At 40.2% G+C, this 15,894-nt stretch overlaps 1 protein-coding gene across 1 annotated transcript; it reads left to right on the top strand.

The window, feature by feature from the left end:
• Nucleotides 1-52: 52 nt before the first annotated feature.
• Nucleotides 53-15,059, top strand: LOC6546434 (somatostatin receptor type 2). The gene is made up of 4 exons (XM_001972802.3): nucleotides 53-560; nucleotides 13,031-14,022; nucleotides 14,085-14,132; nucleotides 14,198-15,059. Exons 2-4 carry the CDS (start codon nucleotides 13,129-13,131, stop codon nucleotides 14,705-14,707), a joined length of 1,452 nt encoding a protein of 483 aa, XP_001972838.1. The 5' UTR covers nucleotides 53-560; nucleotides 13,031-13,128; the 3' UTR covers nucleotides 14,708-15,059.
• The last annotated feature ends 835 nt before the right edge of the window (nucleotides 15,060-15,894 follow it).

The following is a 15,894-nucleotide window of genomic DNA, read 5'->3' as shown; positions in this document are numbered from 1 at the left end:
CAACCGAGCAACTTTGCAGTCGGAAAACTCGCATCGGAAAATTCGCATCGGAAAACTCGCATGCACCACAACAAAATTCGCCGGCAAATGCGGCGCGCAGTATGCAAAACAATGCCGAAACGTGCAGTTCGGCCACTGTATCTGAATCTGAAATAATAATACAATGCCAAACTACGAGCAAACTTAGGGCAAAGTAAACAAAAACTTCGTCAGCACCAAAAGCCGAATTCGATAAACGTGCGCGAAAAACACAAACTAAATAGGGCAAATGTGGCGATAAAGTTGGGAGGGAAATAAATAACCCCAGGTGCTTTTCCTGCTGCCTGCATCCAATCCAAATTAGCGGCCAAAACTCAAGGAAAATAAACAAATAATTTTGCTACCAGCCGCAGCCGAATCACAAATAAATCCAACGTGGAGTGAAAAATAACACTAGCGTCGCAATCCGAGGAATTGCAGAAACGCTTGCCAAATATTTTGAAAACCCCGAAAAGTGTGTGGTGTGCCATTTTCTCGGATTCGAAAGGATGAGTGGCTAGATGACACATTATATTCAAGTGGTAAGCAGAATGTGCCCCGAGGAACATCGAATTGGTGTGCACACCTCAAAAGTTTGGGTGCTATCTATTAACATGTGAAATATTTCTAGGCACTTGAAGTCATATGTGCTTATATAGCACATTATATAAATAAAAAAACAGCTCCCTTAATTTTTAAATACAATTGTTTTCTTATTTTGATTAAAACAAATCTTTATTCATTAGCTCGTAAACTTTCGCTCTCTGCGTGGGTTTTCCATTCGCAACGTTCAAATGTTTGTGTGCGATGAAATTTATCAGATTACGGAAATTTTGTGCGAATAGCAATTTGTAACTGTTGAATGTTTTGCGTTGAGGGAAGGGGGTTGAACTTTATACGATACGATGAAATGGGTTGAGGAATGAGGAATAAGGAATTGGTTTGCCCGTTGATGTGGAAACTGAGGAAGGCTGACCATTGGCGGTAGCCGCAGTAAAGCAGAAAGGATTTTGGGGAAATGAAACAAAATTTGACAAATTAGGGAATGCTGGTTTGGAATGGAGGAAATTTTATTCAGGAAAGTTCTGTGCTGAGAGTAAATGCAGAAATTGTTACGCAGACAAGTTGATTAATTTCTGTTGTGAGATGTGCAGAATAAAACATTCAATTTATATAAAGAGCTTGAAGCTTTCCTTAGCCACAAGTAATTTTCTAAATATATTAAATATATAACAAATTTGGAAAGCATTGTTTTCTGCTGCTGACATATTCAAACAGGCTGGAAACTTCTGTTATTCCCGAGGGCTGAAAGGTTTTTAAGCTGGAATTAAATGTAAATAACTGCCATTTTACTTCGTGAAACTTTAACCAAGTCTTACAGAACCAAAGCTATGAGCTACTTACTACTTTTACAGAAGCACTTCAGTAGCTCAGCTATGAAACTCAAGTTCCTTCAGCCTGTTCCCCCTTTGCACCAGCAAAACGCACTTCGAAAAAGAAGATAACCCGGCGGATGAGCTCATCCAGCTAAGTAAAGTCCACTAAAACCGAAAACCCCTGCCACACTCAAATAAAGGCAGGAGGAGCAGATAGCCACCACCACACCCCATGGCCATAAAACCCAATCAAAAGGCCGTTGCACTCGCTGACTAACGGACTAACTGAGTGAATGACGTGCCCTGGCCCAATCCTTCAGTCAATTGGTTTGATGGCCTGAGTCCGAATGTGGAGCAAGAAGCAGCATGGGAAGACAGCGCAAACAGCAGGCGAACGTAAAGAAAGAGGGAAAGTAGAGGAGCAAGTCGCGGAGGAGGAGCAAGCCAAGCATTTCACCAGCTGCTGCTGCTGCTGCGACTCCGCAACTCGGGGCGTGTAATTTGTCAGACAGATTTCTTTTAGCGCCAGGACACAGCCCCTCCAATCCAATCCTTCCTACACACTCACACACACACAACGAACCGAAAAAATACCGCCCACGTCATTGCAACAAAACTGCTTCCTTCCTGACTTTTGGCCATGTTCTTCGGAACTGAACTGGGCTCAGTCGAGGCTGGGATTGCTCTTACTTATCAGCTATTCCCTTTAATTATATATTTTAAATATCTCTGTTTACGAGCAGTGAATAAGTTTGAATATTATATATTATATTCCTCAAATCGAACTTATTTTGATGGGGAGTATTACATATTTTTTTACTTTTTCATTTTAAAATTGTTTATTAGCTAGTGGATATTGCCTGTGATTTAGTAGTTTGCAGCAATATTTTTTCATAGTGAATCAATTTATGCATAATTGCTATTTTTTAATAGTGACCTTTGCAGTGCAAGGAATGGTGTTATTTTAATGCACGCATCTTGATTTATTATTTATTGATTCATAAATTTGATTTATAAAATTGTGGTATTAAATTATTGGTTTGCTACATGGGTAATATATTTTGTAATGAGCATTTGACAAAAATATAGACAGGGATAAGAAAAATATTATAAAATAGCCCACTCTTTTATTAAAAACCATTGGAAAAGTGAAAATGGGAACAGTCTGTGCAAAAGGTATTGGAAGAAAAGGGAAGGGAAAAACACGAGACAGACATTGACATTTCAGTGCAAATGAAGTGATAAAACGTAAAGGCAAAGCGGCGTCAGCTCGAAAATTGCCAAAGTGAGAGAGGAATGGGTGAAGGAATGGGTAAGTGTGGACTAAAGTGAGGAAGAGAGAAGGACGCAGTCAGGGAGAAAGAGACGGGCCGACTGAGCTAGATAGAGAGGGTCTGGCAGACAAAGCGCGTCGAAAATGCGTCTAATTTGATGGAAGCGATGCATGCCTTAACCTTTCGTCGGCGTCAGGCAAACAGACAGCAGCAGCAGCAGCAGCAACGAAAACAACGATGACAGGCACCAAATGATAGCATTTCCTCCGGACTCAAAGGATCCGACTTAACCGAGAACAAGAACAAGGACACGGGCAGGGACAAGGGAGGGGGCCAGCCAACTGGGAGAGGATGAGCACCGGATTCAAATGGCGGAACAAGTGCCAGAGATGCTGATGTGGCTCCTCCACAGCTGCTGACAACAAATTGATGGCCAAGGATGCACAGGAATGCCTCGGAAATTAGTCAAGGCACAAGGGATTCCCACAAACTCCGCTTTAAGTCTGAAAAATTTGATCCTTTCTGCGTTCTGAAGGCGTCTTTAAAAAATAGAAAATTCACTTTCGTGCTTCACTCCGATGACTTAATCGTAGTTATATCAAAAGGAACTCGCTAAAAATATATCTTTAAATAAAGTGCTATGATAGCACGAGAAAATTCTACTTATATTGATTAAATATATAAATATACATTATATTTATAACATTCCACACTTATTCTATCGAAATCCGCTCCTGAAAAGTGCGTAAAACTTTGCCATCACATTTTCCAAATAATTAATTAAGTGGCACAAACCAGTGTTTCCGCTAAAATGAACCCCTGGGTTAAAGTTTTCTGCTGCTAATTAGAGAATTTCCAATAATTATGCATCATAATTGACAATTCAGTTTTTCACTACTCATCACTTGCGGATGGGAGGGACTTTCCAGCACCGTCAACTTTGAACTTTTTCTGCTGCATCAGACGACAGAAAACGAACAAAACTTTTGCAATTAATTACGGACAAGACCCCTAAACTAAGAAGGGGTTAGATTGGGCGGTGGGTCGCGTCCAACTTATCGCATTAAAAAAAAAATATATAATAATAAAAATGAACGCCATAGGAGGAGCTCTGTACCAGAGAGATCTGCTGCAATTAGTATTTTTTTAGGAATAAAAGGGAAATGGAAATGCATTTAACGGGCGGCGAGGGACGGGTATCAGATATCATATTCAACTGTGATGATTCTCGCTGCCCAACTGCAATGGCCTACTAAAAGAAAACTAATGAGAATGGGCGCAGAGGGGGTTGGCTCTATCCAAACAACCGCATCATGATTGACGAGTTAATGTGGCCTTAGTTAGGGTTCCATCTGGGCCAACTGATGGCGAAACTGTCAATTAATGCGAGCTAGCAGTGGCTGATGATGGGATATTTGGGGACATGTGGGGATATGGGGGAATTGGACTGAACAGTTGGAAGCTTGAGTGACTAGCTATTGTGCTGAGTTGGCGCCAGCGAATTCCTAATAAACCGATTCCAAATGAATGCTCAAAGGAGATGAATTCGAAAATCAATGGTATGGAACAGCCTTGAAGCCTTATAAATACCCTTCACACTTTATTTAAAATGATATCGCATGGAATTGGAAGCCCTTATTCAGGAACTCAAGTTTGAAACCAACAGACCCATACGTTGCTTCAGATAATTCGTAGGTTTTTAAATTTTAATATTGATTGTAGTGCACTACAAAATCATAAATATAATAATGAATAATATATTTACAGCTTATCAATTTCGTGTTCAATTTTTTCGTATGACAAATAAACTACTGCTCACTTGTAACACAGAACTTAATGCATAAAAAAGCATATTTTTACATGCGTGTATCACGTCATACATAAACCCGTAAGTTTAAGGCACAGCTGAAAAACGAGTCAGAAATTCTTGGCCGTAGCGAAAAAATGAGAAAGTGAAGGAGCAAAGTTTTGCATCAGAATGTTGGCACTTTGCGTCCGGTAGCAACCATCACCACAGGAATTTCCAGCACTTTTCCATTCTTCTCCTGCGTATCGGAAAATGTTGTGCGCATGGGCAACTCAAGTCTGTGGAAAACTAATAACAGCGGAACCTGCCCGTCTTCATTAAAGGTGCAACTTTTCAGGGTGCAATATTGCAAGGGTTTTTCCAACGGGCCCCCAAGTTTTGGCCCCGTCAAGAGTCAGACCATGATTAATGTTCAAATTAAACAAGGCCGCTCTGACGTTAATGACGACAAAAGAGCAGCCACGATAACAATGCCACCAGCGGCAGGAAAACACAACTAAAACACAACAAAAGTGTTAGTCACACCCGAAACAAAAACAACCATGGCTTTCGGTAGATAATGATGGCAAGTTTATACAAAAATGATTAGACTGGCTCACTCAATGTCGCAGCTGGGGCATAAAGTTATCAAATAGCAATGGTGATATAGTCGACTTGGTTATTAATGTGATGGGTATAATAATTGTATGGAAAACTAAGACAAAACATAAAATGCAGCTGTGTATTTTTGGCACATTCTAATGATTCTTTATTCAATAAATTTAAAAATAGAACAGTTCATTTAATTAGCATCTTCTAAACAGCAAGCCAAAATAAACTGCGCTTTTCACCACGAAGTCACCCAATCAATCACAGCCCTGTAAACCCTTGATTAGACAAAATAATAGGCCGTCAACAAATTGGTCGGAGTTTTCACTTCATGTGTGTAATCATTTTGCACCGATCGATTTCGTTGCGCATCCGATTCGATTTCGCAATTCAATTAGCGGCTCTAATGGCAATGACGAAATGAATGATTGCCCAATTGACACCATCCAGCCCACCAGCCGACTGCAATCAATATCTGGCCCTATTGATTGGATTTCCACCCAACGCTGATATGATAGAAAACTTAATGACGTCGATGCTAGCATAATCGGGAATATAATTAATAAAGAGCATGATTTAGTGTTAATTGGCAAGTCGACCCAGCGGGCCAGATATCGAAAGTATACAGAGTGTCCGAGGACTTCTCTAGGTCACACAGCCACTGGGCGCAAAATTCACTCCCCTTGCTAGAGCAAAATGGTTATAGAGCCATCAATTGAAATTGGCAAAAGTTCATCATTTTTATTATTTTCATGGCTTCTGGTTAATTGAACTCATAAAATTGAGAATCAACAACAGAAACGGCAATTCTGTTGGCCGTGGCTACGAAAAACGAGCATTGCAAACACTTCAACGAGCAAAAGGCCAGAAGAATTTTGAGCAAAAGACGGCAGCAAAAATAACAAGAAAATCAACCAGAACAAGCAGCGAGAAAATGCAGAGCTGGCCAATTTTGTAAACAAAATGAAAAACGTGAAGAGCTCTGAAAGCGAGAGCAATCTCTAAACTTGTGTTTTCAATTTATTCATTCAATAATTTTTTAACAGAACATCAAATTCCAGGAAAACTTTTCGTAGACAACTGTCACGTATAAATTCACAGAGATTTTACTCTCCGATTTTTAGCAAAAATGGAATAAATACAAGGGATTATTTACCAAGTGCATAGTAGTCATAGTAGCTGGAAAAACAAAAACCATAAGAAAAACAAATAAACAGCAAGGCAAACTACAATTAATTGGCTATTCAAGTTGCTAATTGCACATTGAATTGAGCCGATGGAATCTCTAACAACACGAATGGGTCAATTGACCATTTTGCCTCTTTGCAATTTGCTCGATTTGTTTTGCTTTTCAAAACAGATTTCTCCATTTTCCCCGATTTCTTTCCGACGATTTATTTATTTATTTTTATCGTTGGTCAGCGAGTTGACGGCAATCAACACGTCGGGCACATCAAAAGTGCCAAGTGCCTGTTGAAATCCCTTCGAGTTTGGCTTTTCTTTTTCCCGGTCCCTGGGAAATGGCCCCATACCCATTGATATTATTTACCTAGGTAATGGCATTTGCTGATGATGACATCGCTGTTAGCATGATTAAATGAACGAACAACTTCGATTGAAGTCAAAGGTGGCCATCGAGTGCAAAGCAAATAGCTCAGAAAAAAGTTTGTAGAAAAGGGAGAAAGAATCGGAATATTCAATTGAAGGGCGAACAGGGTATGAATGATGTTGGTTGATTGGTTTGGATAGTGGTGGAGGCCGATCATTAAAAGGGGCACATTATATGTTAGAAATTAAAAAAAAAGCGTGTTAATAGGTTTTTTTCAAAGTACGTTAGCTTAAAGTCAAAATGCTTAAATTATGTCTTCTTGTTAGGAACACCATTTTTCCAAACATGACATGTACATATTTTTCCATTGCACAGCTACATGGCTAAATCCCATCCCATGGCTAAAAGCCACGAAAAGGCTTTTATATTTTACACAAAATAATGCCCATTAAGGCATTTTGCCCGCGGCGTTTTCAGCAAAGGATTTTCGATTGCGCCCAATTAGTGAGCATCCTGCGTGTCTGGTTGCATTGCATAGATTCGTTAGCTCACAACATATGCAACATAGTCCATACACTCATCCAAAATACAGCCCCCTAAATACAGCTCAATTATTGTCAATGGTCTGTACAAAATTATGTTAAATTTGCACGCGGAACTATCAATGCGTCCCCATGCGAACACATTGGTAATGTGCCGACGAACAATAAACACATCGAGTCAGAGAGGGGTTTCCATATTTGGCTGCTAATTTATGCAAATAACGCTGCATAAATTGCACATAGTGAGGCTGCGAGGGTGTTAGGCACTCTAAGCCATTCGATGAGGTCTGAACATTGTTTGCCGGGTCTCTGGCAAATTGGATTACCGAAAGGATTACCCTGGGAGCTGGCAAAGCCCATATTTGATAAACCGATTTTCGCCTTAAATCGTCCTTTCTTACGAGACTTACACCATGGCCCACACTTGAGCAAAATTTAGACGACTTAAGACTAAACCTCTTACCGAAAGAGTGTCCATGGAAATGAAAAAGGAAGCGAAACGAATTAATTTTTTTTACAATTCGTCTAAGAAGCTTAAGGGTAATGTGTGATGCTCAGTCTGCAGCTGGAGAAAATTAGATTTGGACTTTAAAAACGAGTAATATTGAATTTAAAGATAGCTAAATATTTTTAATTTAATAATAGGATTTGTAAAAATATAAATAGTATGTCCTATAAAAATAACATTAGAAAGAGAACAGTATCAAAAATTTCCCTCGTGGTGCTCTTCGTCACTACGTGATAATGACAAGATACTGTAATTTCCCGAATAGATATGCAGTAATCTCAGCTTGATTTTATTGGCAAGCCCTAAAGTTGTTAACAAATGGCGTGTTACCCCGCAAATATTTTCTAAACATGTCCGCGGACTTGTCAAGACTTCCCCCGTCCCCTTCAGCCACTCCCATATCCTGGACAAATCAGTAAAAACATTTAGCGTGCAATTGACAAACATTTTTTAAAGCTCCATTGAATCGAATGAAAAAATTGCGCGGAAAAAGTTCGAAGCGAAAAAGAAGAACCGAGGGTGCGGCTGAACAATGAACAAAACGACGTGGAATGGGAAACAGAGTGGAAAAGCGCTGGTGGATTTCAGTTTTTGGCAAGCCGCCTGCAGTTGAGGCCATAAAAACCAAAGGCAGCAGTGGCAGAAGCAGCAAAAAACAACAACAGGGAGCCACATCAAAGGCAACACAAACTAGAAGGGTATACCCACCTGACTTTTCCCCCATGCACCGGTACCGGTGCAAATATGTGTACTAAAGGCCAAACAGTGTTGCCTTTCATCTTCCATGCCTGACAAATGAAGGGAATACGGCAAATAGAGTGTCCTGTAGGGCCAGGATTGCCATAAATATAAAGAAACCCAATAGACTAACCCAGAGGATAGACACACGGTGAGGCTGGGTGCCATTATTTCCCTTGATGGGTTTACAATAGACACCCAGCATAATGGAGACAGCCCAACGTGTGAGCAACATTCCACCGCATTCAGGTGGTTTTTACACCGGTTCCTAAATGTTAGGACACTCGAAGGACAACTAACCGCAAAAGGATTATCTCCAGAGCGTCACTTGGTGTACAGAAGTGGAACTCAGGGAAGATGAGCTATTTAAGGGAGGTCTTTCAGTGAAATAGTTGTACCATTGACACAAATGAAGTATTTTACATGGAAATAACACTGAATCTTAGTTAACAGTGAGAAGTTATTTTAATTAAAAATTTTATAACATACTTGTACGTTTGGATCAGCAAAAAATAGACACACAGCTTTGCTGGTTTCAAAAATGTAACAAAGGGTGATTATCCCGCATTTTGTTTTGTTTTCTAGTGGGTGCTACTCAAACCAAAACCAACAGGTACAACAAAAAGGAAAAGCTTCAAACACAAAAGCCCATGGGATTATAATTGCACTGGTTGTTGTCGTCGGTTTCCGGCGGCTGTTTGTTGTTGCTTTCAGTTTCGTGTTTGTTATGCAACACTTGTTTCAGTGTGCTTTTGATAGGGCCCAAAGGTCAGCTGAGTGGCAACCTGTGGCCAAAAGCCAAAAATGTGTCCCAAAGATTAAGTGCGCCGCCACTGAAATCCGAGTTATACATGTCGTGCCAGTGAGATGGGTGGACTTTAGTGGCTGCTGAGGTGAGTGAGTTTTGTTTATGTTGCACTTTACGCTCATTGCTGCCCCATAAACAAAGGCAGCCATCCAAACCAGGGCGAAGCCATTGCCTGGCCAGGACCAATCCCAAAACAAGGACCTCTGCCCACCCCAAGTGCACTTGACACATGGCAATGCCAAGTGCAAATGTGTGCGTGAGCGAGCCTTTCCTTCCTGGGAGTGTGTTTGGTTTGAGCTGAGTACACATGCAAATTTGCTAGTCATATTTGCATACATACACATGCAGGCCTGATACATACATACACTGAGCGAAAAGTACAAAAAAGCAGAGCAAAGAATCGGACTAGTTGGTTAAAACTATAATTGTGCACTTTACATAAGCCACATTCAGTTCGCCAACACAAGCTGGCTTGAAGCGAACACATTGCTCATACGCCCCGTGAATTTTGGTATAATTTTACAACACGCAGATTTTGCATCACTTTTTCTTTTAGCATTATTTTCTTCAGTGCAAACATGTGTTTCGACCCAGCTTGTATGCATGTTGTACTCGATGTTTATCCCAAAAATTATGCTCCTCGCATGCCTCTCGGCCGTCCTTTAGCCTGCCCCTGCTACTGCCCCCTCTCACTTTGCCATGCCGCCGCCCATGAATTACTTGGTATGCGTTTGTTGGGGCTGCTTGAACCCAAGTGAGCGGCTAAACATTCGGCAAGCTGTTGGCTGCCATGCGAGTCCTTCGTCCCGGCGTATCCTTTACCGCTTTCCTCCTGGCCATATAGTTGTATATTGTGCCGAGCCTTGTTTGGTCTGCTCTGTGGCAACATAATCCAAACACATGAACACCCGCCACGCTTGCCAATTCTCGGCGGCTGTGGCTGCGGCTGCGGCTGCGGCTTCTGTAAACTTTTGATAAACTTTTAATTAATTAAGAGCACTTTGGAAGGCAAACGGCTCTGTTTCTGTGAATTAGGGAAAGCGCTGTGTGTTTAGTGTCCCATATAAAGACCAATAAGTGGAAAACGTTGTAGTTGCAAAATAGTTGTACACTTTGTTGAGTGAATCAGGAGAATCTTCCACGTTTGAAGATTATGAAATCATTTGGAACAGGCACACACTTTGACAATCAGGATAAAGACACAAGGCAATCAACTTTATTATCTGTTTAAGACCGCAAAAGGGCTAACAATATACACACACTTTCTACAAAGACATTTGACACATTCGATTTTTATGAACGCTGAACTTTCTACCAACACTTTAAACTTTAAATTGGCCGCCTGGCTTGCATTTTACGATTTTCAGATTTTTATAACCTGTTGTCACATCATCAGGGACTCAACGAAGAGCTGTGAAGGAAATGCATTTGAGACCCTTGCCTTGAGGGTCCCATAAAATGCATCAATTTTTAATAAAAGCCGCAGCGCACACAGGACACAAACAAGCGCACACACTCAAAGCCACAGGGATACAGTGAAAGGGAGAAAGTAGGGGAAAGCAGACAAATGTGGTCAAGGGACCAAGGACCAGATGATGGCTTCGTCACCTTCCTCTGGGTGTCCTACACCCACAAGCTCATCAGCTACTTTTTACACTAAAAAATAAAGTGAAAGCTAATCAGCTCAAAGCTGAATTTGGCTTACCTTATTTAAAAAATTATATAATATTCTTATGTATTGAAATTAGTAATATTTAAGTTAATCGACGGCCAAGTTAGGGCACTTATGTTCAAAAGACTACAAATTACTGAAAATGACATAGAAAATGTAAATGGCGAATTTGAACTCACACTCTTCTGAGCTTGGAGAACAAAAGAAAGCCAGCAGCTTTCTTTCAAAATTCCCTCAGCTGGCTGCCGGCTGTCATCAAGTGAATTGCAGGCACACAATTGCAGCACATGTGGCTGCCCCATCCCGCCCCTTCTGGGGGCACTTGGAGCCCAGGCAATCTTGCGATTTGTGCCTCCCCGTTGCGGTTTACCGATAACATGCAACTCGCAACGGTTGCACTTACATACACCGACAATAAAAAGCAGACAGCAACAGCACAAATAAATGTCGAACAACAATTTAGAAGTCAACGATGATGTTGTCGGGGAATTTGCACCTGTCGTTCGGTTGGGATTTAATTCCGTGAACAAACAAACAAGCGCAGGTGACACTGAAAACTATTTTGGTATCAGGACAGGAAAAAAAAAATATTAAAGGTTAGCTTCGAACTTAAAAAGTTGGAAGCCCACACAATAATAAATTATTTACTTATATATTTCCATAATGTATTTATTAATTGCTTGTGGCGCATACAAATTCAGAAAAATTATGGGTTGTGTATGATAGTTGGGAGGAGCAATCCCTTTACTCAATTAATTAAAATGATGTTAAATTTATGAATGATTGTTCAAGGTACAAGAAAGTTAATTGTTGGCTGCCATGCCTTTTTATTTAAATGCTTTTAAATTAAATTAAAGAGTTGATTTCATCTGAGGTTAATAAGCGCACATACATAAATTTGCAATGTTGAGTAGACGCTTCTTTATTTTAAATTATAATAATTATATTAGGTTTACTAAGTTAGTTGAAAAACAAGTAGTGTCATATTTCTTTTGACGTTTGACGTTTCATTGCCCACAGAGAATACAAATTTTATACATATCACCCAGGGATTAGTTTTCAAATTTGTGGCAGCTATGCAGAAGCCAAATTTTGATTTATAGCCTTGAAATAAACTGACTTATACGCACAGCGATTTTAATTTGGCTTAACAAATACGAGGACATTCTGATGAAAGTTAATTTAAGCAATAATCCCCACATGTGTTCTGGCTCAGTCAACAATATTTGATGCTTATGGCATACACAAGCAAATCGGCTTAAATTTCTATCTCCTAATTCATACCCATGGGGATCTATTATAGCTGCAGTTTTCCGACTTCCGAGAAGGCAAATATTTTCACCTGATTTTGCATAAATGCTGGCCAGCTTTTCCTTACGCCTAATTCATTTACAGAAAGTGTCGAGTGAGGTCAGAATATTAAAAAGTTGTTGTTTCTTGTTTGCTTGGCGTGTCAAACTGTGAGCAATTTAATTTACATATAAATGTTAATTTCCTTCGCCTTACATGACAAATTTATGGTAACTTCACTTTCGGAAGCCAAATGAGTTGGAGCTTTAGAGGTCAAAAACAGGAAGCAGACGATTTACTTCATACGTCATATTTCTCAAAGGTTTGTTTTTCACAAGCTGTTCAGCAAAGTTTATATTTTTAGTGGGGATTTCTCAGAAAGTCAGTAAAAGTTGTGGCAAAGTCACAAAAGTATCTGTATGTGAGCGACATTACAATTTTGGTACAAACGATTCAAATATGTTAAGACAGAAACAAAATTATTCGCTTAAACGCAAATTCATAAAATAAAGAAACTATACATTGCACATTTATTGACTAACAAAGAACTGCACTTTAATTAAGTTTAAATATGCAATTAAACTTGTTGACTTTACTGAATTTCACATGAATACTTGCATCAATTGTTACAGGAAATCAGATACGCACGTTAGTAAAAAACATAATTGACTAGATTAAGTTAGCCAATGGTTTATGCAAAACTGTAGACCACACAAGCACATTTCAATTAGTAGCGAATCGATTTAGCCAGCAAAATGCGGGTTGCAATTTTACTATTTCCAATATTTAAGCAAGCAGGTCTGAAAATATTCTGAATTAGTCTGAAAATATTTCACGTAATAACAAAATGTATTTTGCAGGACCGCCAAAATGCAAGCCCATAACGAGTTGAGTGCAACAACACGGGAAACCTGATTAAAGTAATTAAATTTGAGCTGGGCAGCGCTTAGCTGGAAATATGTTTACGTGGCTGATGATGGACGTACTCCAATTTGTGAAAGGGGACATGACACCCGATTTAGAAGGAAATACCACAAATTGGTATAATGCGAACGAGAGCTTATATACCACGGAACTGAACCACAGATGGATTGGCGGTAGTGCCACAATCCAGCCAGAGGAGCCCCCATATGGAACCGATTTGCCCACCTATCAACATTGCATAGCCACGCGGAATTCCTTTGCTGACTTGTTCACGGTGGTGCTCTACGGATTTGTTTGCATTATCGGATTATTTGGCAACACACTGGTGATCTACGTGGTGCTGCGCTTTTCCAAAATGCAAACCGTCACGAACATATACATCCTGAATCTGGCGGTGGCAGATGAGTGTTTCCTGATTGGAATACCCTTTCTGCTGTACACAATGCGCATTTGCAGCTGGCGATTCGGGGAGTTCATGTGCAAAGCCTACATGGTGAGCACTTCCATCACCTCGTTCACCTCGTCCATTTTCCTGCTCATCATGTCTGCAGATCGGTATATAGCGGTGTGCCATCCGATTTCCTCGCCCCGATATCGAACTCTGCATATAGCCAAGGTGGTCTCCGCGATTGCCTGGTCGACTTCAGCGGTCCTTATGCTGCCCGTGATGCTTTATGCCAGCACTGTGGAGCAGGAGGACGGAATCAACTACTCCTGCAACATAATGTGGCCAGATGCGTACAAGAAGCACTCGGGCACCACCTTCATACTCTACACATTTTTCCTGGGATTCGCCACACCACTGTGCTTTATCCTGAGTTTTTACTACTTGGTCATAAGGAAGCTGCGATCGGTGGGCCCAAAACCAGGCAGCAAGTCCAAGGAGAAGAGGCGGGCTCACAGGAAGGTTACCCGACTGGTTCTGACGGTAATTATGGCGACTTGATCACAAAATTCTTGTACAAACTCCACTTTCTGTTCAATGCACAGGTGATAAGTGTATACATCCTCTGTTGGCTGCCTCACTGGATTTCGCAGGTAAATAGTTGTAGCTGACTTGAATGTGTGTTCGATTTTCATTTTCGCACTACTGGAACTCTAAGGTGGCCCTGATTCACTCGAATCCCGCTCAGAGGGACCTATCCCGACTGGAAATACTCATCTTCCTGCTTTTGGGGGCACTGGTGTACTCGAACTCGGCGGTGAATCCCATACTGTATGCCTTTCTGAGTGAGAACTTCCGCAAGAGCTTCTTCAAGGCCTTCACCTGTATGAATAAGCAGGACATCAACGCTCAGCTGCAGCTGGAACCCAGTGTATTCACCAAACAGGGCAGTAAAAAGCGGGGCGGATCCAAGCGCCTGCTGACCAGCAATGCGCAGATTCCCCCACTGCTGCCATTGAATGGTGGTAACAACAATTCATCGACCACCACATCCTCGACCACGACAGCGGAAAAAACCGGTACCACGGGCCCTCAAAATTCATGCAGCTCCAACGGCAAAGTGACAGCTCCGCCGGAGAATTTGATTATATGTTTGAGTGAGCAGCAGGAAGCCTTTTGCACCACCGCCAGAAGAGGATCCGGTGCAGTGCAGCAAACAGATTTGTAACCCAGCTTGAGTAGGAACTTGCTTTAAATATACGATAAGGAGGATACGTTAAACACACAGTATATAGGGCATTTAAGTTATTTTGTAACCCTTTCTCATCCAAACAAATGAAGAACTTAAGACTAAGCAGTATTATATGTCTACGGAATACAAATTGAATATGAATTCAACCAAGATTTGAAAGCAAGTCTGTACAACCGCACATCGATGTATTAGCAATATTTGAAAGTGGACGGAGCTCAAATGGATTACATTTCCTTATTGAAATCGATTTGTTGCAAAAACATCCATAAAGACGGCTTGACGTTTAGTAATATATTAACAATATGAATAATTTATATTAACTGTTAAATTATTATATGTACCACACAATATTTAAAAAAATATTTTACTGCCAATATACCATCTAAAATAAGATATATTTAAGTCCCCATTCTCTCACTAAATAAATAAAGATACAGAATACTATCGAAATCTTAAAAGCCATTCTTGTTCTTAGTCCTTACCCTCTCCACTACATTTTATAATTAACCAATTAAGTAATTGCGCTGGTTTGTGCAATTAAAATCGCAAAAAGACGGGATTGTATGAAATAAGCAGCTTAGCCAGCGGTAAATCAGCCCGCCAAGATGCTAGTCAAATTTGAAGTAAGGTACTTTTCTACGAGGAAAGACGCGGAAAGCAGCAGTTTTAATTGAAAATGTAGTAAACTAAAGTGGAGACAATTTTAAATTATTATTCAAGCTTTTAATTGTAAATAGTATATAAAACACGAAAACTGATTAAATCTGAATGAAATCTAAAAATATAAGACTGTTTGTTTGACAAACAGTATCTCATGGAATAAGCTGAATATTCTGTAACCTAGGCTAAGTATTCAAATAATACATCTATGGTAAATGTGCTTAAAAATGGTCAATAAAGCAATGTTTGTATAAAATATTTGTGTGTACTGACAGGTTAATGGAAAAAGACGGAGTTTGACAACTGAATAAAATACACAAACTTCGTTTCTAAAATGTTGGACGTTTTTACTGTTTGGCTGGTGAAATGCAAGTGGATTGCAGCATATTTTTTAATCAGAAATTTCAATGGATTTTTGCACGGGTCCTCCCATTCACATTTTAAGTTGAAAGGATCTACGACATGACAACTTAGTTTTCCACCATTCATTTGTCAGCGAACAA

Source organism: Drosophila erecta, unplaced genomic scaffold (assembly GCF_003286155.1).
Source record: "Drosophila erecta strain 14021-0224.00,06,07 unplaced genomic scaffold, DereRS2 tig00000021-arrow-pilon, whole genome shotgun sequence".
NCBI classification, from domain to species: Eukaryota; Metazoa; Arthropoda; class Insecta; order Diptera; family Drosophilidae; genus Drosophila; species Drosophila erecta.
Note: the sequence above shows the minus strand (reverse complement) of the source record. Positions and strands in the feature narration are given on the sequence as shown.